The following is a 26,400-nucleotide window of genomic DNA, read 5'->3' as shown; positions in this document are numbered from 1 at the left end:
GTAAAAGTTTTTGGTGAATTTTACTTTTTAACACTTAACTTGGCTTTGGTGGGAGATGTTTTTTTCCTCATTTTTTTTTCTTGTGCTATCAACTAGTCTCATGTCCTAATATGCTGAAAATGATTTTTTTTTTTCCATGGAAATCCGAGTGCAGTGGGGTAGGATGGACCCTTGGAAATTCCCCCCCTTACCTCACCCAATTGGGCCCCACACTTCCCAAGACTGGCCCTGACTATACTGATAAGACACGTAAAAGATTTTTTTTTGTGCAGAGAGTATATCACTTGATAATCACGTTAGTAATGAGACAGCTAGTAAATAAGTTTCTGAGAACTGTTCAGGTTGTGAAGGAGCTAAGGTTAAATTGAGGCCAACACAAAGAAGTTCAAAAGAAATTTTATATATGAAACAAACTTCTTCAAACTAGGAAAAAGTTTGAAACAGATAAAACAATGCAAATACTGATGAGCATAAAGAAGGATACCTTCTTTAGACAAAGAAAATATCAGTAAATATGTGACAAAATATGAAATTTAGTCTCTCTCCCTATGAGAAAAAGAAAAAATCACCGAAATATGGAATATATTAACAGATATAAACTATAGCTGTTAGCCTTATATTAAAAGACTCAAAATAATTAAATATTAAGATTTCATAAATTTATTTATAACATAAAAACAAATGAAGTTTTTTGTTCAATGTCAGAGTGAATATAAAAAGGAAGTCAATCCTTGATAGAAAATGTAATTTTAGATTTTAGGACTGAATTAGTTGCTATAGTTACTAACAGAGTTGTTACATGAATTAACTTGAAACAGAACACGAATGAAAGACTAAATACACATATCTACTACCACATGAATGAAGAAGAACTTAGACCATGTACATATGAATGAGATACTGTGTGAAGACTGCATATATTAGCTTGTATATGCAACAGTATAAGTATTTCTCATTACTGACAGTCAACATTTTATAAAGGAAGAATATAATTTGGTGAATTGATGCCAGTACATGTTTGGTATTTAATGACCCTAAAAGGACATTACTATTGTTACACTGCTGCCTTTTCATTATATCTATAAAAGATAAGCTTTACAAAAGATTTTTGGGCATGCATGCAACAGAAAGCAGGTGAGAGATAAAAACCTTTATTCACTTCCTGATAAAAAAAAAGACGTTCTCCTAAATAAAAAGTCATTTATTTCAATTCATTTTATGCTAGGGCATTATTATAATATCAGTGAATTTTACCACAATAATCATTATCATTTTCATAAACATTGCTTAACAAATCCCAGCTGCTATGGTGATCTGATGTGCAAAATAGCAGTACTGCTAACAGCATCACAACCACCAGTCTTGATGAACATGATGGCAAAGTTGCTAACAGCATCAAGGTTACTAAGATGATCTACTCAACATGATAGAGGTATTGCTAACTTTATACTTCATAAGGTGACAAAGCAGACATTGCAATCTTGATTGACATGATGGCAAAACTGCTAATAACAATGATGTTACTGAGCTAATCTGATTGGCATAGTAGCAGTGTTGCTAACATCACTACATCTGCCATGGTTATCAGTTTCATAGGTTAGCAATGCTACAAATTACATTAGAGAAAATATCCTGATCTTGAATAAGAAAATCATAGTACTATGAAATTCATTTTTGCCTCTTATAGAACAAGTTTAATTTATCAATCCTTAGTAACATAATACTGAATAGCTTACAAAGTTGACTAGAAGAATACACAAGAACATTGGCTACAATGTGAACTTAATGTCTTGTAGGAAAAAATATTTCATAAAAGAAATGTGGATTTCCTCAATTGTTAGACCATATTAGCAAAATGTTTTTTGTAGAGTTCAGGATGATGTTTCTGGAAATGTTTCAGTTTAGATTTCTTTTCTTTTAGTGAAAGCTGAACGTTGTCAATGATACTGTTCATCATCAGAACTAGACTAGAGTTGGTGCATTCTTGGCCAACTTGCTCATATTCCACCACAGACACTGGACGGCTAAAGCGAGGAGCTGGAAAATAAAACAAGTCAAAATATAGAGCTGATATCATTATGATGGATGTTGATAATTTCTAATACTAACACAAGACCAAAACTTTGTAGGTGTGGCACATAGTTAATTGAGTGAATCCTAGTTCATGCTTGACATTTACTTTATCAAACCCTGAAGGATGAAATATGTTGACTCTCGCAGGATCTGAACTCACAATGTAACTAAATACTGATTTCAAATTTTGGCACAAGGCCAGCAAATTCAGGGGAAGTGTAAGTCAAGTAGATCATCCTCAGTGCTCAACTGGTACTTATCTTATCAATCCCAAAAGGATGAAAGGCAAAACTGACCTTGGAAGAATTTTAACTCAAAACATAAATACAAAATATTGCTAAGCATTTTTCCCAGTGTGTTAACGATTCTGCCAGCTCATACCTTAATGTAACTAAATATTGTAAGGCATTTTGACTGACAGTCTGCCTTATTTATGACTGATTTCCAACAGACACAAAGTTTCAAATTTTAGAGGGTTGAAAACAGTCAATAGTATTAACCCATTATCTGACTGGCACTTATTTTATTGACTCTTAAAGGCTGGAGCCATTGCCAAGGGGTGTGGTGGGGATGGGGTATTGGATGAAACTATCCCTCTACTTTTCAGTGGTGCACCATCAGATTTAGAAAATGTAGCTCAATTTAATTCAGAAGACAACTGTTCTATTCCTCAATGCACATGTGGAGTTCCAGAGCATGTTACATAGTCGTTAGTATTAATGTCAACGATGAGCCATGGAGATTCTGACAACTATTGATAATACACACTTTTTAATTGTGTTTGCAACAGTGTTTTTTGACAACTACATTGGAAAACTCCAAAGATACTTTAACAAACACAACAGAGAATATTTACAGCAAGAGTCTTTGTTTCCAAAATCAGAAGCATTTTCAGAAGTTGCAAGTTTAACTTCTGCTTGTGAAATTGTGAACATAAACTACTTCAACAGCTCATTTTACAATGAACTTTGCTTCACCATATCTTTTTGCATCACCATTTCTTCACTATATCTTTTTAAAGCTATTTTTCTGGATTAAATGCTGCATCCCTCTTGTTTGCTGCAACTGATGCTTCTTGCAAGTTATCTTTCTCTACTCTGACTCAGCTACTTTCACCATACTGATGTTTTGATGCATCAACAAAAAAGTAATCTTATATTTGCATTCATGGAGAGTTAAAAAAAAAAATCAAGAAAAGGTTTTTGAACCTGTTCAAAGTTAAGAAAATTACAATTATTTTAATGCACTTTTGATTCATGTAATATTTGAGTTAGTTGTTATTTATTAAATTAATTTACAGTTATTTTATAAATTTCAAAAATTTTTAATATCAGAACAAACTGTGGAGGAGTGAAGGGAGACATGAGGTCTGGAAGTGGGAGAGGAAGTGATGTCACATCAGAAAGCAGGTAATTTGGTCTGTCTTTCTTCATTGGATATCAAGGGTGATTGGTAGCATAAAACAAATTGAGAGAGAGAGAGAGAGAGAGAGAGAGAGAGAGAGAGAGAGAGAGAGAGAGAGAGAGAAAGAGAGAATAGATTCTGGCCAGAGGCTGGGTAGCATAAGCATTCAGGTGCATGCAACAAATTTTCTGATCCTGGTGGGAAGTAGTTTTCCTATCTGTTTGAAGTTCATAAGATGAAAGCATTTTACTTTTCCATCTACACAAACTTTAGATGTTGTCTTAGTACATTTGGTTTAAATATGAATAAGCTAGGCCTAATGGTTTGGTCATGCATTGATTAGAAAAACAATGCTATTAAAAATGTTAAAAAGTAATAAAATAATAAATGTAAATAAAACATTTTTTCCAACAATTTCTTCAGCTTTGCTTTTTCTAAAATAATCTTACTTTAAAACAAAATCATGATTCTGTAAAAAAAAGTACACCCCCTTCTATGTTTAACCCTGAACCCTAACTCCTAATCATAAATCCTGAGCCTAATCCTAATTAATATCATCATCATCATAAATTTAGAGGAACTGCTAAAACAAATTACAGTAATATGCTTATTCTGAAACTGTGCAGTTGAATTATTGCAAATTAGAGTGACCCATCCAAGCAACAAAGCCTACTAAAGGATGGAAGGCAAAATTGACAATTTCCCTTTTAATAATAATAATGTTGATTTCTAAAATTGGCCAGGAAAAATTCTTCCATTAGTCAGATAAAAAGGGGTTTCAACCATGAGCCTTTTTTTTTTTTTTTTAAGGCATTTAATGATCTCAGTAATTGAAGATTTATGTCTCATAGTGAAGATATAATAGCAATAACAACAATCATATTTTCATTTCAGTACAAGATTAATGTTGTAAGAGGATGTAATAAGGTCAATCTAATCATTATCAGCAGCCTACTGAAAGAATGGATGGTTTTTAGTAACTTGACCATCAGCTAAGTCATACTAAATCACACTCACTTATTTTCAACTAGTGTCCACATATTGGTTGTAACAGTCACATTTGGCTGTTGTAATTATAACAATGAAGATGAGAACACTATCCTGAATAAAACATTATAATTCCTATTTCAAATCTATCTGAAGAAAAGCTATATTCAAAAGTGCTTCATTTGTAATCATCCACTTTCCAAACGTAATATATCTAGGACTACAATCTCTAATGTGTTCTTTCTCTTTTCAAGATAAGATGTGGTTTGCATAAGTCAAGCTACTATGTAGAAACTCTCATGTTGGTTTTTATATAATGTTGAGTTGGAAGAATAAGTAGAGCACCAGGCGAAATGTCCTAAACTTAGAACTATTTATTTTTGACCTGAATTCAAATCCTGTTGTGATCATCTTTTATGTTTCATCAGTCAGAGAATGAAGAAAATAAGTACCAGTAATATACAAGAGTTAATTCTTTCCTACAAATGTTAGGCCTTAAATCGAGTTAATTTACAATGGTAAAATGCACTTTTCCTTGGTCTCTGTTAACATTTTTGTTACCATATTTCTCTTTAAAAATACTGCCTTTGTTTCAGTTAATTTTAAAAATGAAGAATTTTATAAAGTAACTTTGCAATTATTAAGCTGGTTCTAAGAACATAAATTTTACAATCAAAGGTTACTTCATGTGTTTTTATATGAAAAGGGTTAACAGATATAGTTTTAGATGAGATAGGAGAGAAAGAGCTGCATCAATGATCCTTTATAGGGCCTCTAATACTTTTGAGAAGAAAGGAAATCACCTTTAACCTGAAGCCCTGGCCCAAATGCTTGCAACAGAGTATTCCACTAAGGCATCCAAGTGCCAATGGATAGTGTTAAATAGGATGATGGATTAAGAATATGAATTGTCCTTCCAGCAAGCTTCTACAGTCTCTGTCTACCAAATTCACTCAAAACTTCAGTTGATTTGAGGTTATGCTAGCAGATTGACTGGGCTATTTCGATTAAATGACTTTGTCAAGAATATCATATAGGTAGTGAATGGTATATGATCAAATGATTTTGGCCGGTCAACTGGAACCAATATGACCCATTGCAGAACATTACTGATAATTGTTTTCTTAACCAATACTAACAACTTCATGTTCAAAATGTGAAAATGTAACTTACGCTGATAAGGAACATGCTTTCCAGCTTCAATTTCACTTAAAATGTGATTCACATTATCTTGAATATATTTGGGTGGTGGGTCTGAGAGCAGTCCATAATTATCAAGGAAGAAACTGACAACAATCACAGCAAGTTCATGAGCCATAAGGGGATGCCTTAAAATGGAATCAGTGAATACTCGTATAACTGGATGAGTGCTGTACATCTGAAGATGAAACGAGAACATAATTTTATAAAGAAATGATGTCAAATCAAAGATAAATGAACAATCATTTTAAAGCTGTTTCATAAAACTATTGAGACAGGAAGGAGGAAAAAGAGAGAGGAGGAGGTGAGAGTGAGACGAAGTAGAGACAGGAAAATACTTGGTATGATTTTGGCATTATTTTTAAAAGTTAGATACCCTTCCTATCACCAACCACTTTATAGCATGGACTGGGGACATTTTGTGTCACCATCAAGAAGAGATGCCTGTTATGACTAAAATATCTCCTGTATACTGCCATTTAAAAAAAAAAGTTATTGCTTTCTTAAATTGGCTGCCTTCACTATGTGTCCCTCATGCAAGTATTCATTCAATTCTATTCTCCTAGGCAAATTGCCTTGATTGCAGTTTGTAAAGTTCACATCTCCCCCATGCAGACTTTCACTCATGGTCTATAATACCCCAAAATTAAAGTTTTAGGTCACTGTATGTAGAAGCTGGATGAAGGATGAGAAGGGAATGAAGAAGGGAAGAAGAGGGGGTGTACAAGAAAAGTGATCGAATGATTGAGATAATCATATAAGAGAGATGTGTAAGTAGGAAATGATAGAGGGATGTTATGGTAGTGGAGAAGTGAGAGAAAAAGAAACGTGAGGAATAGAGTGAGAGAGAGAGAGAGAGACAGGAGGAAATTTGAGAGGGGAATACACAACAGGGAATAAGAACATTGTTCTGGCACCTCTGCATAGTTCAATATGATGTGTGAAATGATGTTAAGACAAGGGTATGTGAAGAGAAGAGGAAACTTGTCAGGAAGAAGGAGGCATGAATATGAGAGAAGAGAAGGACATAAAATATGCATGTCATCTGAGAATTGGAATGATAATGATACCATGGTATAACTGCATAGATTAACTGCCAAGTGAGCTTATTCAACAATAAAATGCATCATATGCATGTATACTCAGTAATACAATAGTAAGTATCCTGACTGTAAAAGAATAAATTGCAGTTAGAGTTCTGGGAGAACATGTAAAAGAGTTTTCACATGTTTCAAAATAAAAATGGTTGGTAGTAGAAAAAAGTATCCAGTAGGAAACCCCAACATAAAGAAATGATGATGGTTGTTTTCATTATTTTGTATCAGGTCAGCCCTTATGATCAGATGAAATCCAGTTGTGACCAGCCCATCTTTTGTGGATCCAGACCACAGTCTATCTAGGACTACATCATACAATGCATCATTCTATTTTTTTATTGACAGGAGGTTGTGTTTTATTTGAGGTTTAGCTGCTATTTCTTGCAGGTGGAGCAAACCATGTAGACACTTTAAGGATAATGAATCCATAATATAGTAAATTTTTCTCATCTAGAAAGTAAGAATTTTAATTTAAAAAATTCAAAAGTTTTGGGAAAAAAGTTGCTTTGTGAACACAGAGCTTTACAGTAATTTCTCTGTTATAAATGTTATAGAGTGACAGCTGCCATCAATTCACTTTAGTAGTATGAATTGAACATTTACAGTAACCAATATGTATGAGTGAAACAAGGTACCAAAAGTAGCAATCTTAATTTATGTAAATGACACCTCATACATAGTAATATGTAACGATAAAAGAGCAATGGGTTCTTTGACATGTGTCTTGACTTGTGGGACAATATCATTACCAATTACTCTACAGAACACCTGTAGTTAACCATAACATTTAATCCCTATATTTATCTTGGTTGTTTCTCAGGATATTTAAGCAGCCACTTAGCCTGAGCAGAATAGGCCAATACTGATTTTTAACACAGTAAGGTGTTATACATTGATCTGATGTTTGTAACAAGAGTTAACCTAAAAAATTATGATTGGTTTTTGACTTTATTTAGTTATAAAGTAATGGAAATGGATGCTTTCTTTCTTACCTGACTACACTGTTGTAGTTCTTCATCGTGTGTTACTATTTGAATAAAATTCAGAATTCGAATAAGTTTTTCTTTCTGGAATCTTGGAAGTATGAGAGAATACAGATGAAAAGCATGTTTAGCCTTTTCTTCAAATCCATTAAGAATCATGTTCCGAATAGATAAATGAAAGTCTAAGTCCCATGATGATAGAAGAGGTTCATCTAAATTTTTGTAATGGTTAACAACTGTCTCAAATAGATGCTGTTTCTCCTCTAAAGAGAGTGGTACACAGAAACCTTCTTTTCTCAATCCAGGTAAGTCTTGTGTGGAAGTTGCTAGACAGTCCATAGCAGCTGTTAAAAAAGGGTCATGTGATCTTTTGCCAAACATTGGTGAGGCACAAGTTGCATATGAAAGTCCATAGTTTGTCCAACCATTCTGCCTAGAACCATCTTCCATGTGTAAATGTGCAAGAAATCCATCTAAAATGTGGATATCAAGTAAACGCAACAGTTCACACAGTGATACCTGGCGAAGAACATCGTCTTTCACTGAAAGATAAAAAAAAATTTTAAGTTAAATCTTTGTGAGACAGAAAATGTTAAATAACCTTTTGTTCAATTAGCACAAAACTCATCTATATTTGTTTCCTTTATTAAGTTAGAAGAAGAGAATTTGCAAAATATGTGATTATGATTTTCTATTACCAAATAAACAGCCATACAGTAAAAGGGGTACATGATTTTCAATGGTGCACTCAAGCTAAATATACCTGGTTAAAGAACACCACACAATACTTGTATTATTTTGAACAAATGACATTTAAATTAATAATTTAATATGTTTAATCCTCAGCTGCCACAATTCCCCCAAAAATGTTTTTAACAATCTATTTTTGTACTGGAAATAACATAGAATTTAAGAAAAAGATAATTTTACACTTTTTATGCTGTGAAGCAATGCTTTACACCTGAGAAGTACAGAAATGTAGCTGATGTTAGAGCGAAATGCTCTCATGAAACCAGAGAGAAGACATAATGAGTTCTTATGGTGGCAGGAAGATCTATTTGATTGAATTAACTACAGCACATGCTTTGTGTTTGTGATCAACACCAGAAAAGGGGCAAAGTTGATCTTGACAAGATTTGATCTCAGAACATAACTATTAATAATTATTGTTAAAGCAGTAATACAGCACAATAGTTAGCAAGCTGGACAAAATGCTGAGTGACATTTCTTATGGATCTTTACAGTCTGAGTTCAAATACCATCAAGGTTAACTATGTCTTTCATCCTTTCAGGGTCCATGAAATAAGTACCAGTTGAGCACAGAGGTCAATGTAAGCAACGATCTCCCTACCTCTAAATTTGAAACCATTATTAAGTGAGCTAATTTAGTGATGTAATCAGTTAAATCCTTACCAAAATTGCTGGTCTTGTTCTGTGTTAGAAACATTATCATTATTTTTAAGGCAAATTTCACTGAAATCAACTGACTTCCAAAGAATTGATAAAATAAGTGCTAGTCAAATACTGGGGTTGGTTTCAATTGACATACATTCTTTAAAATCTATGACCTTGTACCTGGGTCTGTAAACAGTATTATTAGAGGCAGAAGAATGTTGATCTTGATGGGATTTAATCTTAGAATATAAATACAACAAAATATTTAGTTTGGCACTATAGCTGTCATTCCATATCCTAAGAAAACACTGTCAATCTGAAAATATGAGAACCTTTAAAATATCATTTTTTTTAATGAAGTCTTGATTCTTAGAATTTTGTCTCCTTTGCTTGAATTATGCCATTGTTACCTATATACAATACCTACAGTGTGAACATCTAACTTGCTGTCTTGAGATCTTAGGATAAGACAGAGCAGCTTGTATAAAACAATACAATATCAAAACATAATATCCAAGTAACTTACATCCAACTGATAAAGTACTTTCTTGTTTCTTTGTAATTGGAGTACTTTGGAAAAGTTGTATTGACCCTGTACTTCGCACACGCATAAGTGGCTGTGGAGTTGTTGGTTCATCTGTATTTCTAGAATGGAAGATAAGGCTTGGGTCCAATGAGATCCTGCGAGATATAGGACTAAAAGACAAAAAAAACAAAGAATTAATTTTATTTCCAATTTAGAAACAGTTTTGGATTGGTTCTATGTATTATTGTTGAAAAACATATTTGACAAAAAAGCAAGTTTAAAGGATATTTATCTATTGGAATTCAGATTTATCATCAGTTTAAATTCCACATGGGCAAAGTAGCTTTATGAAAATCTATACTCTAATAGCCTATGTTTATTGAAACAGAAGCCATTATGCCTTAAGCACTTGAAATATTAATTTGAATTTATGTGTGTGTATGTGTGCACACACATCCAAAGAGTTTCTGTGAATTTTCCATCTACCTAATTTCATTAGCAAGGCTTTGGGCAACCTGAATATAGGAGAAAAGCTATTTGTTTATGGTTATGTGCAGTGGTATCAAATATGGTTTCAAAGAGAACTTCTGAATTACACAGCCATACTTTCACTTATATGTATATTTACAATGGAATTGCACATTTATGTATATTTTCATACATAGAAATAATGAACACAGGTCAAACTATTTGAAAAACAAATTCAAATGCAGAAGAATTTAATAAATCAATATAAAATAAACTGTATAGATACAAGCAGTGTTTTTACATAGTAAATTCAAGGAATCAAAATGTACCAATCAGATTTTGTTGGCAAAAGCATTTTGCTAATATACTGTTGGGATATATTGACTAATAAAGAGCCTTAAAGTCCGTTTGATTGAACTTTACAATATGATTGGTAATGTATTTCTTTGAGTTCTTCTTGCAGATGTATTAATTATTAGAGAACAAGACATTTTCTAGAATAGTAAAAGCGAGAGTAGGTAGATATAATTGAAATTACAATTTAAGTGTTAGTATTCAAGGCTCTAGCAATTAACAAGATGAAACACTATTTAGTAAAAAATATTGATTACTTACTCTGTTTCCATACTTTTGTTATTTTCCTCAAGCTCAATGCCTTCTATTGAAGAAATAGAGTCATTTTGTTGTGAAGTGGTTGTAGGTGAACTGGTGTTCTGGACAAAACGATATAACTTGCTGTTGCTATCCTCAAATATTGGCTTTTTTGAAGAGTTAGTGTAGCTGTTTCGTACAAATACAGAGACAGCTTCAAAGATCTTTTTGTCCAATATTGTCTGACAAACCTGAAATGTTAACATTAGCAGTTATACATTTGATATTTATTTTATCCATAACAAAAATGTTCTTTCATGATTATTTAAATATTTATCATTCTGGCAGAGTGATAAATCAAATCGAAAAAATAGAGGTAGAAACTCCATGTGGTGTTTCCAGTGTAAACTATGGATACACTGGCAATATTGTGGGATTACAAGCAGGCTAACAGAGAAGAGACATCATATGTAGCTGGAACAATAAGCACAAAAACAACACACAGACTTTGTCAAATAGCCACAAAACAAGCTCTCAAAAACACAGGAGGCTCTCTAGGAGTAGTTGATAGTTTTTGCTACCTAGGTTACCAAATTAGAAGGGGTCAGTACTCTCAAAATATAGCAGCCAGAGTAAGAACAGAGCTAGTGCCTCAGCTGGCAACAAAGGGCTTCCCCCTCAGAATTAACCCTTTAGCATTTAAGCTGGCCATATCCAGCAAATATTCCATCTGTTTTATGTTCAAAATGACTAGATCCAATCCCATACACCTACCCTGCAATGTCATTCTAAAAGTAAACAATCACATCTTCGAAATCACAAAGTTATGAGATGGTACGTGATTAGCTTTTTAAAATGTGAATAAGTATTATATTTGACAGAGTAATATGTATGCTAAAGGTTTAAAGGTAGATTGTATGGTGATTGCATATGATGTGCAATATGCATAGTAGTGAGACAAACTTTAAATGCAGATGACTTGAGAGAAAACTTCACTTGTACAGGCATGCAGGGGCCTGAGGGGTATGTACTCCCTCAAGAAAAGAAGTGCACCCTTCTAAATAATGTTATGTCCCTTTTGACCTTGTGCTCTCCTTTGAAAAATTCCTGGGACTGCACCTGACATGTGATGCATATGGGTGATGAAACTGTGAGCACTGAAACTGAATGTAACTTTTGGAAGAGGGAAACAAAGGATGACTTGGAATGAAGGTGATGAAGACTGGTCTCAAGATGTTGCATCTTACAAGAGGATGACATAGGACTGTGCTGTTTGGTGATATACAATGCCGGAGATCTGATCACTTGTGCAAGCATGGAGAAAAAACAAGTGGAAAAGTGCAGACATGGCTGTGATTAAGTTTGCTTCTCTCCCACACGAGGCTGATCTCACTGTGCAATATCTTGAGAGCGAAATTTAGGAGACTGAAAATATGCAAAAGCCTATTGCATCACTGATGTATATTGATGAATATAAACATCAATGAGAAACCAGTGACTCCCTTATTACTCACACTGTCATAAATGCAGTGAACCAATGATGCCCTCTGGAAACTTTTAAACGTTAATACACTTGAAGTAGTTGTATGCTGTTAACTTAATGTGACAGTCCCCTGAAGGGAATAATACTACTGCTGGTTAGACCTAGGAAGCTGCACCGCTTCCTGTTGGCCTTGACACACATTTCCTGTGTCCTTATATTTACTGTCACATTAAGTTAACAGCATACAACTACTTCATCGTATCACTACTGCATAAATCTCTGAGAGATTTAGAAATGTATTATTTCCAAAATTAATACACTTGTTTATAAACTGTGACTATTGTCCCTGTTTTGATATCCATAAGCATGAGTCTCAGATAATTTGTTGAGGCAGATTTTCTAAAGCTAGATGCCCTTCCTGTTTCTGAGCCTGGTAATATTTCCCTGTGACCAGATAGGCTTTCATGGAACATTGGATACAAAAAAAGCCCACTTGTATGATGGTGACACTCATTTACAACTATTGTGTGAGTCTTGACATCATACAACAAACACACACAGACACACACACACTGCATATGACAAAGTTTTTTTTTAGTTTCCACTTCTTAAATCCATTTACAATGCTTTGATCAACCTGGGGATGTAATAGAAGACACTTGCTCAAGGGCTCAAGGTGCAATGCAGAGCTGAACACAAAACCACATAGTTACAAAGGTCAATATAAAATATATAGAAAAGTGGCAGAATAGATGTTGCAAAAAAAATGGATGATATTAATTAGTGATGAACTTACTTTGACAGCCTTGTCTCGTGATATGTTACCACTAAATACCTCCTTATCAGTTGTCAGGTAAGCATACACTGTATCCACAGCAGAGCAGCCTGTGAAACAGCTGTTGTAGTACTTCATGATATGGCGTCGCCGTTTCACTTCAACGTTTTCTTTTAAATATGCCACAATAGAATTCCATATTTGAGTGGCTCTGAATGGAGCTGAAATTTAAAAAACAAAAGAAAAAAATAGTGGAAGCAATATATAGAAAATAACTACAAATTAATTCAGTATAATAACAATAGCTTTGAAAATATACAAGGCATTAGATGAATAATCTTTTTGAAAATCTGTTTAAAACCATTTTCTACATTTTGCAGGAGATGAGCAGTTTTACAAACTTTTACATCTATGAAGTAAGATTTCTTATTACGGTGAATCCTATTTATAAGGTGAGCCGCTTAACCATGAGTGATACAGAAAGAATTCTTATTTTCTGTTAGGTTGAAAAAGGTCAGTAAATAAATTATATACTGTAATGTCAAAGGTCAGGTATGAGTGACCAATTCAGCCATTTTATTTACAACTGAGTGCTCTATTTAGTGAAATTATCTATTATTAGAAGATAGAAGTTGAGAATCTAAAATGTCATACTAAACAAGTTTCATACTCTTTAAAAACAATATGGCTTGCAGGTATATCTATATAAAAATTAAAATTATACATCCATTTTTCCATGCTAATAAGGGTTAGACAAATGTATTATTGAAGCAATGTTTTACAGTCTGATGCCATTCCGGTTGCTAAGACTTATCTGTTTTTCAAGTAATGGATCTTTTTTCCTATGCAACTTCAAATGTGCAAGTCCAGTGGATGATTTGCTGGGAGAAGTGACAACATCACTTGTTGTGAGAAAATTTTGTCAACTTCCAAATGTAAACAAATACATATGTGCAACAGCCTTCTTTTAGTTTCTGTCTACCAAATCCACTCACAAAATTTTGGACAACCTGGGGCTATAGTAGAACACACTACTGAAGGTGCTGCTCAGTGGGATTGAACCCAGAACCATGTGGTTGGAAAGTGAACTTTTTTAACTTGCTAGAGAAATGTCATTAGGAAAAGCAAGAAATATTAAAATAAAACTCGGACAACTATCAGCTCTTTCATTCCCATATTATATCTGATTGGTAGAATGCCAAGTATGGTAAAATAGTATTGAAAATCTGACAGACGAGTAATAAATTTAACAAGTCTTGTTTTCTTTTTAATTCCTTTTGTTTGTTCATGTATATACAAGATTTTTACAACCTGGTGGAAACATGTCACTACAGGTTCATTTTTACATAATTACAAGTAATATTCAAGTTGAAACTTAAGTGGTTAGAGTTCAAGACTACTGGCTCATACAAATTCAAGGAAACTAGGTGATCTGTGTCAGCAAGAATTAACACAGTAAAAACAGAACTGTGGTATGTTAGGTTCTCACCAAAACCTCACCCTTAGTTGTCATAATAAATATTTATATAACTCTTCCATCCATCTCCTCTGATTATTAGCATATTCAAAAAATGAGAATGCAAATGTTAACTCAAAATGAGATATTTTCTCTTCTTATAGCAACCTCATTTTTTGCTGTTGAGAAAATATATCCTACATACTTTTAATAACAAATAGCATGAATCTGACGTGGGTATGTATGTGTGTATGTATGCATGTGTGCGTGCGTGCCCATATGCATGTGTGTGTGTGTGCATGCCCGTATGCATGTGGGCGTGCATGCCAGTATGTGTGTGTGTGCATGCGTGCCTGTATGTATGTGTCCCCTTATGTGTGTGTGCCCATGTGTGTGCGTATCCATATGTGTGTGCGTGCCCGTATGTGCGTGCTTGTGTGCCTGTATGTGTGTGTGTGTGCCCGTATATGTGTGTGTGTGCCCATATGTGTGTGTGTGCCCATATGTGTGTGTGTGCCAATATGTGTGTATGCCCGTGTGTGTGTGTACCTGTATGTATCTGTGTGTGTGTGTCCATGTGTATGTGTCCATGTATATGTATACACATACCATCATTTAATAATTATATATATATAAAGTTAATATTTATCGCCACATAAAAGTGGACATTGTGTTAGACCACAGAATACTGTGACAGTTAACATGAGAGAACCTCGTGGTTTTGTGTTACAGATAAGCACTTGTTTTCAAGTGCTTGTGTTCTAACAACATCCACTTTTAAGTAGAGATAAATATTACCTTTTGGTATTAATATTGCTTCTGTTGCTACTACTAATTATTATTTTATATATAACTCCTTCTGATAGAGCTTGAAATGCTAGAATTTTCAACTCCTCATAGCACTCCAACTTATCCAAGTTAAGAGTTCTACTTGCTTTAGTATGCCTAGATAGAGATTAGCTATCAGATCATCCTGATATGGTTACCTGCAATATTTTAGTGTTATATTCAGAGAAAGAAGTCTCTTATATACTTTATGTCATAATATCCTAGCATAAGGACTAAGAACTACAAGACCCATTTCTCAAGGCAAGGTTAACTTAAAATGAATTAAAGTGCTATATAAGTGATCACACATCTTCAAAGCAACAAATGAAGATCAATGTTAAACACAGATGCCCTTGCTTTATATATTTGATCAGAGGCACAATAATTGGAAGCTAAGCTGTTACATCACTGATCACATGGAAAGTAGTTCAAACCTTACTGTACAACAATAAACAGGTCTTTCTACTTCATATTTTAGAGGTTAAACATAGAAAGGACATTTAGTTTTAAAAACAATGACCACCTCCACCTATGCTAACCTGGAAAAAGGCAAAACATATAACTCATGTGATACAGCAACATAGAATTTAATGTCAAAATAGTATTTTTTCACTTGTGTTCATTTGCTGATTTCAACCAAAGGACTATGGTTTAAATAGTCATGTTGACACCAGTGGTAATTTCAGTCTGTATATGCTTCAAGGTTATATAAAAGGGTGCAGGCATGGCTGTGGGGTTAGGAGGCATGCTTCTCAACCATGTGGTCTCAGGTTCAGTCTTCTACTTTAGCTTCAGGCTGACCAAAGCCTTGTGAATGGATTTAGTGGACAGAAACCGAAAGGAACATCTGTGTGTGTGTGTGTGTGTGTGTGTGTGTGTGTGTGTGTGTGTGTGTGTGTGTGTGTACACTTGTCTTAACATCATGTGATGGTTGTATATGAACACCACTATCAGATGAGTGATGATGTTCCTTTCCTGCCTTCTGTGAAAAGCATTACCTTGCATGGAGATAGATATGGGTTGGTGACAGGAAGGGCATCTGGCCATAGAAAATCTGCCTCAAACTGCATGCAAGCATGGTAAAGTGAGCATTAAAATGAAGACAAAAAGGTGAAAAGGGAAATTTAAAAAAAAATTAGACACAAGATCTGAACCAACAAGTAAACAAAAAAAAATGCTCTAACAGGCTTTTGCTGTGATAATGAAAATAAAACTAGAGAATATATCATAGCTTATGACAGATTAATTGAAGCCACAAATATGATGGTCAAGAAGAAGCTTGAAAACATCAACAAGTTTCTTTGATCATGTAATGTTGGAGTTTTGTGAACCAACAAAAGTTCTATGCCAGAAGTTTTCGAAGTTGACAGAGATGTCTTGATGATGAAGGGAAGTGCAAGTGGTCAAAAAATGGTTAGGAGTAAAGGAGGTGGGTGTTGCTAGTAAGTCTAAAAAAATTGGTGTCAAAGTAGTTTAAATACATAAAAATTTTAATAGTTAATCATACATAAAGTAAAGCGAAGGTGATCAAGTTTCTAGTTTTGAAATCAAAGTGCCACCTTGGAGATGCAGCAATGTTTTAAGAGGTCCAGCAGCAATATTCAGTGATTAAAATAATTTTACACTCTTTTCTTTTTTACTATCATAGACTCTCTACATGACCTAAATCTATGAAGTAATGTTTTTAATTTTGAAAGAAAAATTACAATTAGCACATTAGTGCTGATAGGAAAGATACATAATTATATAACCTAATGATCTACTTTTAATCTACCAATCAGTAACTAACTACAACACAAGGTCTACAGATAATTGATAACTGGCTTAAAATTGGAAACATTTATTTTAAATGTTCTAAAGAGAACAATCGTTTTTACTCTAAAAATTTATGAAGACCATCTAAAAATTCAAATACCATTCATTCACAGACAGACAGACAAATAGATAGACAGACTGACAAGCTGTACTACTCAGTGCTGTCTGGTAATATTAATAAAGTAAAAATTATAAAATGCTCTATTTCAGGCTCTGCACATATGTAGAAGTGAGTAGTCCAACCCATAAAATATAGAGGCTGGGAATTGCACAAAGCAGTAACTCCAATTGTGGATGAATATTTTATCTGTTTATGTTTGTTGATCTCAGCTGTGTTGATGAGCTAACCTATGTATTTTCATTTTCCTCTCAAAGTTCTTGGAATTTTATATTTTCTTACTACACATTGAGTCTGATGAAGTATTATTTTTTAAAAATAAATTGTAAATGAATGAGTTTTATCTGTGAGTTCCCAGTTCACAATCCAATAATAGTCTTGATTTAGATATTGCTAAACTAGAAATTTTTGAAAGCTATTTTAAGTAAAAAGTGGAAAAATTACTAAAAGATTAAATTTATTGGAAAATTATGAAGCTTAGTGGAATGAAATTCAAAACTAAATTTTATAATATCAATTTTCAGTTTTTTTATTTTTTATGTGCAATAAAGTACAAGCTGCCATCATTTCAAACAATGTCAAATGATATATATTTAACATTGCTAGAAAATGATTTAAAAAAAAAATACACCCTTTATTACTTTGTCAATATCACTAATATCATTCATTTCAAACCACACTAGAGTAAATTATCTCCTTCTGATATCTAACAATAGGTGTTAACATTTGAAATGTTTGAATATCATATTTTATTGCTAACAAAAATAGGTTAAAAAGTGTGAATGCTACACAAAATTTTTATTACCTAAAATACATTATCTGTGGTAATAAGATTCTATGAACAGATATATTGCGTAAAATTCTATTTTGAATTTATTCTAATAAACTCAAGATTACCATCAGGTGCTATAAACACTGAAAATGTGCAGAGAACAGCTTCTGTCACATTCCAGGGAGAAAAACTACAGGTAGTTGATAGCTTTCATTACCTAGGGGACCAGGTCAGTAGCTCTGAAAGTGTAGCTGCTAGAATAAGAATAGCCTGGGCAAAGTTCAGGGAGCTCCTACCTCTGCTGGTGACAAAGGGCCTCTCGCTCAGAGTAAAATGTAGACTGTATGACGCATGTGTACGAACAGCCATGCTACATGACAGTGAAACAAGGGCTGTGACTGTTGAGGACATGCGTAAGCTTGCAAGGAATGAGGCCAGTATACTCCGCTGGATGTGTAATATCTGTGTGCATACATGGCAGAGTGTAAGCTCACTGAGAAAGAAGTTGGATTTAAGAAGCATCAGATGTGGTGTGCAAGAGAGACGACTGCGCTGGTATGCAAATATATTGATAATACAATTGACACATATCACAATGATACAAAATGTGTTTGGAATGCTTTCAAATTGAAGTTCTTGAATTTTTAGACATCAGTTCATATTTTGGACAGATTAAGCAATCTGGAAAAACAGCCATTCTGTAATTTCGTGAAACTCTATATACTAAAATGTCAGTTAGACAATTAACAGGTTGAAGAGAAATACTTGGTTCTATTCATGTACATGTTCCTTTGTGTTCGTTTATACACCTTACATTAAATGACTCACCTTAAACATGCTTTTCCTACAAAGAAGGTCTACACTGACAGTTCAGGAATCTACTTGATGTATATTGTATACATGTATATCATGATTGACAACATACATATTCCCCTTATGTCAACCCCATGAGAGATGACCTGGATGTGTTTCATTAGTAAAACAGATAGCTCACACAGGGTCAGACAACATAGCTACATAATATGTATATGTGTGTGTGTGTGTGTGTGTGTGTATGTATATATATATATATATATATATATATATATATATATATATATATATATATATATATATATATATATATATATGGGTCAGTCAGCTTATATATACATATTTCCTGATATAAATGGGCCACAGTATGAAGTTTCAGTGAAACAAATTACAAAGCAATAAAAGTAAAATATTCCAGTTGCTGAAGAAAGTAACATTTTTGAAATGCTTACTTTTTAAAAGCAGAAAAGTAGTTGCGAGATTAGGTTATGAAGTATAGGATAGATCATGAGTGCAAAGCCAGCTATTGTACTGTGTCTCTAAAGAAGGATGTACCTGCTTTATTTTTTCTCACTCCAAGTTAACAGAAAAATCAATACAAAGCACTTCCAAAAAAAAAAAAAAAAAAAAAAGAAAAAGAAAAAGAAAATCTCCAAACTACTTAATGAGACCCAAATAATAGGCATAAAACATAACTCTGGTTTTAACTGTTATAATAAAAGTGACTTAGAACATGTTTTATAGTATTTCGCTTGTTTGATGCTTCGCTGTTTCTATGTTCAAGACCCATCAGGATTGACTTAGCAATTCATTGCTTTTGGTTTGAAAAAGTGAATATCACTGAACTAGTAAGACTATAATTCTGTTTAAATACCAAAAATTCCCGAGGAAAATTATTGCAAAAACAACTTTAATTCTCCAAGCAGGCATATCTGTATGGTTAAGAAGTAATCATGGGATTCTAAGCTCAATCTCTCTGCACTCTACTTTGGGCAAATATCTTTTACAAAAAAAAAACTTAAATCAACTAAAGTCTTGTGAGGAAAATTTGATACAGAAACTGTGCAGATGCCTGCCAGATCATCAGCATCATTTAACATGCACTTTTTCACACAGGACAGACGAAATTTGTTGAGACAGATTTTCGATGGCCAGATCCCTTCAGGTCACCAACTCTCACCAGTTTCCAAGCAAGATAATATTTTTACCTAGCTAGACAGGTTTTACATGGAAGACTGGAAACACCCTAACTATGATGATAATGATAATTTACAATCATCACATGTCTAAATACTCACATATGCATATGCACACACACAAGCTTCTGTTTTCATTTACCAAAACTATTCAGAATTTTGGTTGATCTGGGGCTATAGCAAAAAAAATTTGCTCAAGGTACCACATAGTGGGACTGAACCTATGACCACATAGCTGGAAAGCAAGCTTCTTACAACAGTTACTCCTGCAAAACATATGCAAGTATATCTGTGGGAAGCCAAAAATTCAGTACATCAAACAGAAAGTAATTTGTGGTAGTTCAATCCCTCAGTTTCTTCCCAATTTTGCCTTTTGTTCTACTCTAATAAAATAAGTACTCGCAATGTACTGAATATAATTGGCTAAAGCCCAGCATGGGTGCAATCCAATGATTGAAACACAAATAAAAAAAAGAAAAAATATTAATTCCATTTTTTTATGTTTTGATGTACTTTAATCTAGTTTGATTTGTTCAATCAATCATCTTTAGGTGTTTGATTTTTTTCATATATATTTTTATCTAAGATGGGTTAGAACAAGTAATTCTTTCATCTATATTATTTTATGTTTACTACAACATAGGAACTTGATAGTTAATAAAAGTATTGTAAACATGTAATTCTTTCAAATACATGTTTACAATACTTTTATTAACTATCAAGTTCCTATGTTGTAGTAAACATAAAATAATATAGGTGTGGCCATTAAAATGTATAGTTGCAATCTACTTTAGACATTCATATAAAGCAGTGGTTTCCAAAGTGGGCGGTATTGCCCACCCCTGGGGGGCGGTGGAAAGATCCAGGGAGGCGTTGAAGAAAAGTGGGATGATAATGGGGTGGCCAAAATGGAATAATAGATGGAAAAAAAATATTAATAGGTTAATTAGGTTTATGTTTTATTTGTGAAATACAGTTGTTTTGAATTTACTGCAGAAAGTGGTCTATATTTGTGGTGGGGAGGGTGAGGGGGCGCTAGGAATGTGGCAGCCCCATAAAATTTGGGAACCACTGACATAGTGGATCAGCTGAACTTCTTTATGATTACTGTTGGTAATCATAAAGTGGTTATCCCATCTGTACTGTGGGCATGTTGTCCACATCCATATAAAAGTTTTTGTAGCTTTACTTTTAAAAGACAGAGTTTATTAAACAGAGGTTTGACTGCCATATTGACTAGATAAGAATGACTATATAAATCTTTCCTCACTAGCATGAAAACAACCATGTTAAGTCTATATGGAAGACATTTCATCTTAACTGCTTCAATGACGATACTATACATCTTGTAGGTAAGTGGTAACATTACAAAAAAGCTGGCTTTAGAACATTATTTGAGAATTCATACAAGTGTATGCAATTGATGACTTAGCCAAATTATCATAGTTCAAATATCTTCAGATTTCTTTCAAGTTCATTTTGAATAGAGTTAAACACTTTTCTTTCTTTGTTATTTTGATTTATTGATGTGAATTTCATGTTTACACAGAATAGAAATTTTAAACAATTAGGGTTTGCTTTTTTGTTTCTGTTTTAATAAGAACTTTTAAATGTAAAATTTCAAATGCTACGCTTATAACTACTCAACAGCAATGACAGTTACAACCAATATCATAAACAGTATAAAATGTTTAAATATTATCATCACCAAAATGATAATCATAACTGACCTTTTAATAATTCTTATGTAAACCATATTGACATGATTTTGTCTCTCTCATTAATATCACCCTAAAATTCTCTCCATTCCCACCACTTGTCACCAAAGATTACTTATAACAACTTTGAATTTGTTAGAATAAAACTATGGATCTTTCTCTTCAAATAGTATAGTTTCCTTACAGTTGAAATTATTTTAGTCCTTTAAATGATACTGTATAAAGAATCAGTAAACTCAGCACAAATTTGTCCTCAATAAAACAATTTAGTTCACTACAACTTGTGCAACAAAACTATAATCAGTTCAATGGAGTAACCTTGTGTACTACATACTTTGACCTTTTATATCCTCTCTTAATCTAATCAACATAAAATGTAGCTTGAAACTAACATATTTCATTGCACATTTCTTCTTTTATTTATTTTATCAGGAACTAAGTAAATCTACAGGAAGCAATCTTTGGGAATGAGTAAAATTTCAAACAAAATGATGAATTTATCAACTGCTCGATTTCATTTGTATTTTTTTATTTCTTCTCCCATCTAGTTTAGATTTCCTATATTTATCTTCTCTATCATTTCCAAAACAGGTTTTACACCATCTTAGAACTGGAGCATAGTGACCACTGACTCAATTTCATGGTCTGCAAAAATAATTTCTCTACCCATGACTTGGTAACCTGGTAGTCAATATGTTTTCTCAGAATAATAATTAAAATTCACTTTTCATTTGTTCAGTCTTTTAGTAGAATATTTTAACAAGAACTAAGTTTTATCAAGCAAGATTCCGCTGAAGCTGGTCCCCTGCTATTGCTTGACAACTGGTGCTGGTGTGTTTAGGTCCCTGTAACTTAGCAGTTCAGCAAAAAAAAAGACCAATAGAATAAGTACCAAGCTTAACAAAAAGTAAGCACTAGGGTCAATTCTTTCAGCTAAAAATCCTTCAAGGTGGTGTGCCCCAGCAATGACTGCATCTAATGACTGAAACAAGATATAAGTGGGTTGCTACTATGCAAGTAAAAGATAATGTAAAGTTACGTTTGAACATAAACTTCTTTTATTAAAACACTCTTTAATGTCTAAATTTCTACAGCCATTATGAGTCTGTCATACTAGTTAAATATATGACCTTTAACTGACATACAAATCACACACCCCTCTCAGTTATCAATCAATATTTGTATAAAGAGTGGTAAGGTGCCAAACTAAATGCTATATAGAATTAAATTTCACACCTTTATTTTCTGAGTTCAAATCCCATCAGAGGATCAATTTTGTGATAAATCAATTGAAATCCCTGCCTTATAGGTTTGTGGCCTTTTACCAGTGTGTGTGTGTGTGTGTGTGTGTGTGTGTGTGTGTGTGTGTGTGTGTGTGTGTGTGTGTGAGTGAGTGAGTGAGTGAGTGAGTGAGTGAGTGAGTGAGTGAGTGAGAGAGAGAGAGAGAGAGAGAGAGAGAGAAGAGAGAGAGAGAGAGAGAGAGAGAGAGAGAGAGAGAGAGAGAGAGAGACCCAGTATGACTGCAGTCCAATGACTGAAACAAGTAAAACAATAAAAGAAAAGAATATATATATATATATATATATATATATATATATATATATACATACAAGTGTTATAAAAACAAAAGTGTCATTTGTATTTCTTAGCTAGGTATATCTATCAACGAATGACTAAGTGTATTGACTTTAGAACAAAAACTTTTTAAACTATATAAATGCAGAAAGATTTTAGTTTAGCATTCCAAGTTAACAAAATGTTTGTCAGTTGTGTAGTGCTTCTGTATTTTTTTTTCTCTTTTGATGTGCTGCACTTTCACATAGTAGCTACCCATACCTCGGGGGGGAATTGACTCTTGAGAGTTAAGAGTCTTGACAATGAAAACCAGTATCAGATTACCCTGTCAACATTCTACTGATACATTAGTATGTATGAAGGCCATTTGTAAATCCACAACCATAAGACATGAGAAAAATCTTTACATATCAGGTAACCCTGTCATCGTATCAGAGATCAAGTGTTTTTCTCTTATAATTCACATATCAATCTCATATGAAAACATACAAAAAAAAAAAGTTTACAATAGAAAATATCTGTGAAAATTTTATAAGCTAAACTCTAAAAGATTACTGAATTTGCATAGCTAATATAAGGTACAAGAAATAGCAGCCAAACTACCCTTAAATTATGCTTTATTGCCCTGAAAAAGAAAAGGAAACATAAAATAATGAAGTCCTAGATGCCCTATAACAGGTCCCCAACCACTAGGTCACACAGAAAGAATAAATTTAACTATATTTTTAGTTAATTGACTACTGTAGCCTGCAGGGTGTTTTCGCATGATATATAGAAGCTTTTATCACTTATCTTTTGTTTCAGTCATTAAACTGCAGCCATGCTGGTGTACCACCCTGAAGAATTTCTAATTGAATGAATTGACTCCAGTACAAATTTTTTTTTTGAGCCTGTGGGATATTCTATCACACTTTTGCTGAACTGCTAAGTTATGGGGACATAAACACACCAACACCAGCCATCAAGCAGTGGTTGGGGACAAACACAAAGACACAAAGATGCAAATACGATGGGCTTTTTTCAGTTTCCATCAACCAAATCCACTCACAAGGCTTTAGTTGGCCTGAAGTTATAGCAGAAGACACTTGTTCGAGGTGCCTGCAGTGGGACTTAACCTGGTATCATATGGTTGGGAAGCAAGCTTCTTACCACACAGCCACACCTATGCCTATGTAATAATTAAATTAAATCATATTATTGTTTTGTTATATATGTGATCCCATGGTATGTAGAAAAATTGCCTTGTATGAAACTGGTTTGTTGTGCAAAAAAGGAATTACATTTATTATAGGTTTATTGGATCAGGGTTGAGTTAGGCTAAAGAACAAGTAAATACAAAGGAATTATTTTTAGGCAACATATAGCCTTTCAAAAATGACACCCAATTCACTTTCTAAAGAGCATTTGATTTATTTATAGTTTTTAAACAAGCATCAGTTAAATGTTAAAGCAGTCATCAAGTTACTTTCAGAAATACAATTACAAATGGAAGTTGTTTGCCACACAAAATAGACTAATTCCGGTGCACAGGTGAAACTACTACAATTAGAAACCTTTGTTTGATACAATTTTATTTGTAGAGTGCTTTCAAAAATCATTATATTGATGCATTTAGCTTTGTTCACATCATCAGCAAACACTGTTCATAAATAATAAATGTTTGTGTGTATATGTGTATATATCAGGGTAAATGCATGTTTGTGTGTACACACACACACACACACTTATGTATTTTATATATACATATAATTATATAACAGTACATTTATGTAAATGTGTGCATATATATAATCTAATGCATGTTGTATAACAATCTGCATATTTATTCATGTGTGTGCGTATATATATATATATATATATATATATATATATATATATATATATATATATGTTATACATGCACACATTTACATAAATGTACTTTTCTAAAGGCAGTGCTCCAGCATGGCTGCAGTCAAATGACTGAAACAAGTAAAAGAATAAAAAAATATATACATACACATGCATTTATGTATATTGTATATACATATATTTATACATAAATGTTTAAATATATGTGCGCATGTATGCTTGTGTATGTATATTTAACAATCAGTATATTTATGTGTGTGTATAAATTAGTATGTATGTGTATGAGAACACTTTAGTGTAAACAAGAACTATTACAAATAAACTAATTGTAGTAGTTTCACCTGTGGACAATAACTCTATCCTTTGTTTGTCATCTGTGGCCGACTTACATCATTAAATGTAATTGTATTTCTGAAATTGACTTGAGTGCTTTAACATTTAACCAATGCTTGTTTTATCTTTGGTTCTCCATATTAAAAACTATGATATATTAATATAAAGGTATAGAGGACATAATAAAAACATATATACAAACACAATAACATTAAGCTATTGATACAGTTTAGGGGCACTCGGTGCATGCTATGAAGTGGTTGGTGAGTGAGTTCCTTCTACACTCCTTGTCCAACCCTGTCAAAGAGGAAAAGATCAGTATTTCCAAAGAACTGATTTGGGCAGGGGTGACTCGCCCAACCCATGCCAGCATAGAAAGCAAATGTAAAATGATACACATATTATACAGACACACACATATATATATATATATATATACACACATACATACACATGAAATAAACTGTATAAGTACACAATATATACTTATAAACACACACAGATTAATAGAAATACTTTATGGAAAGTAGCAGTACAATGATGGAAGGAACTGCAATAAATATTGGAAATATAATGCTCTATAAGAAGAGCGAGAAGAAAGGAACAATAAAAACCATGTGTTACAAATTACTGTGAGTACAAGCTCATCTGTGTAAGTAGACCGAATCAACGCTAAATACTTGAGAGATAAGAGATGGTTGCTAACGATAAGAAAAAAACATCTCAGAAGCTTTGAAATACATGGAATTAAGTAAAGCAGACAAATATATAATACACATTTGAATATGTGGGAGAATGATAATTTATAAGGAAATAGAAATGACAGTAACACACAGGTCATACATATAGATACATATATATACATGCATATATTTACACTGGATCTATCTACTTATCTACATATAATGTATGCCATCTATCTACTAACATTATATATGTACAG

General features: G+C 33.2%; 1 protein-coding gene across 1 annotated transcript in view; it reads right to left on the bottom strand.

The window, feature by feature from the left end:
* Positions 1 to 381: 381 nt before the first annotated feature.
* LOC106882439 (DEP domain-containing protein 7) overlaps positions 382 to 26,400 on the bottom strand; it is a 32,381-nt gene continuing 6,362 nt past the window's right edge. The window contains exons 2-7 of the mRNA XM_014933120.3: positions 13,004 to 13,203; positions 10,749 to 10,975; positions 9,666 to 9,835; positions 7,754 to 8,286; positions 5,638 to 5,842; positions 382 to 2,037 (exon numbers count right to left, since the gene is read on the bottom strand). Coding sequence (XP_014788606.1) covers positions 1,838 to 2,037; positions 5,638 to 5,842; positions 7,754 to 8,286; positions 9,666 to 9,835; positions 10,749 to 10,975; positions 13,004 to 13,203 — 1,535 coding nt within the window. The 3' untranslated portion in view covers positions 382 to 1,837. The remainder of the gene's footprint in view (positions 2,038 to 5,637; positions 5,843 to 7,753; positions 8,287 to 9,665; positions 9,836 to 10,748; positions 10,976 to 13,003; positions 13,204 to 26,400) is intronic.

Source organism: Octopus bimaculoides, chromosome 2 (genome assembly GCF_046866305.1).
Source record: "Octopus bimaculoides isolate indiv1 chromosome 2, ASM4686630v1, whole genome shotgun sequence".
Taxonomy (NCBI): Eukaryota; Metazoa; Mollusca; class Cephalopoda; order Octopoda; family Octopodidae; genus Octopus; species Octopus bimaculoides.
The sequence above is the reverse complement of the archived record's forward strand: the minus strand, read 5'-3'. Positions and strand labels throughout refer to the sequence as shown.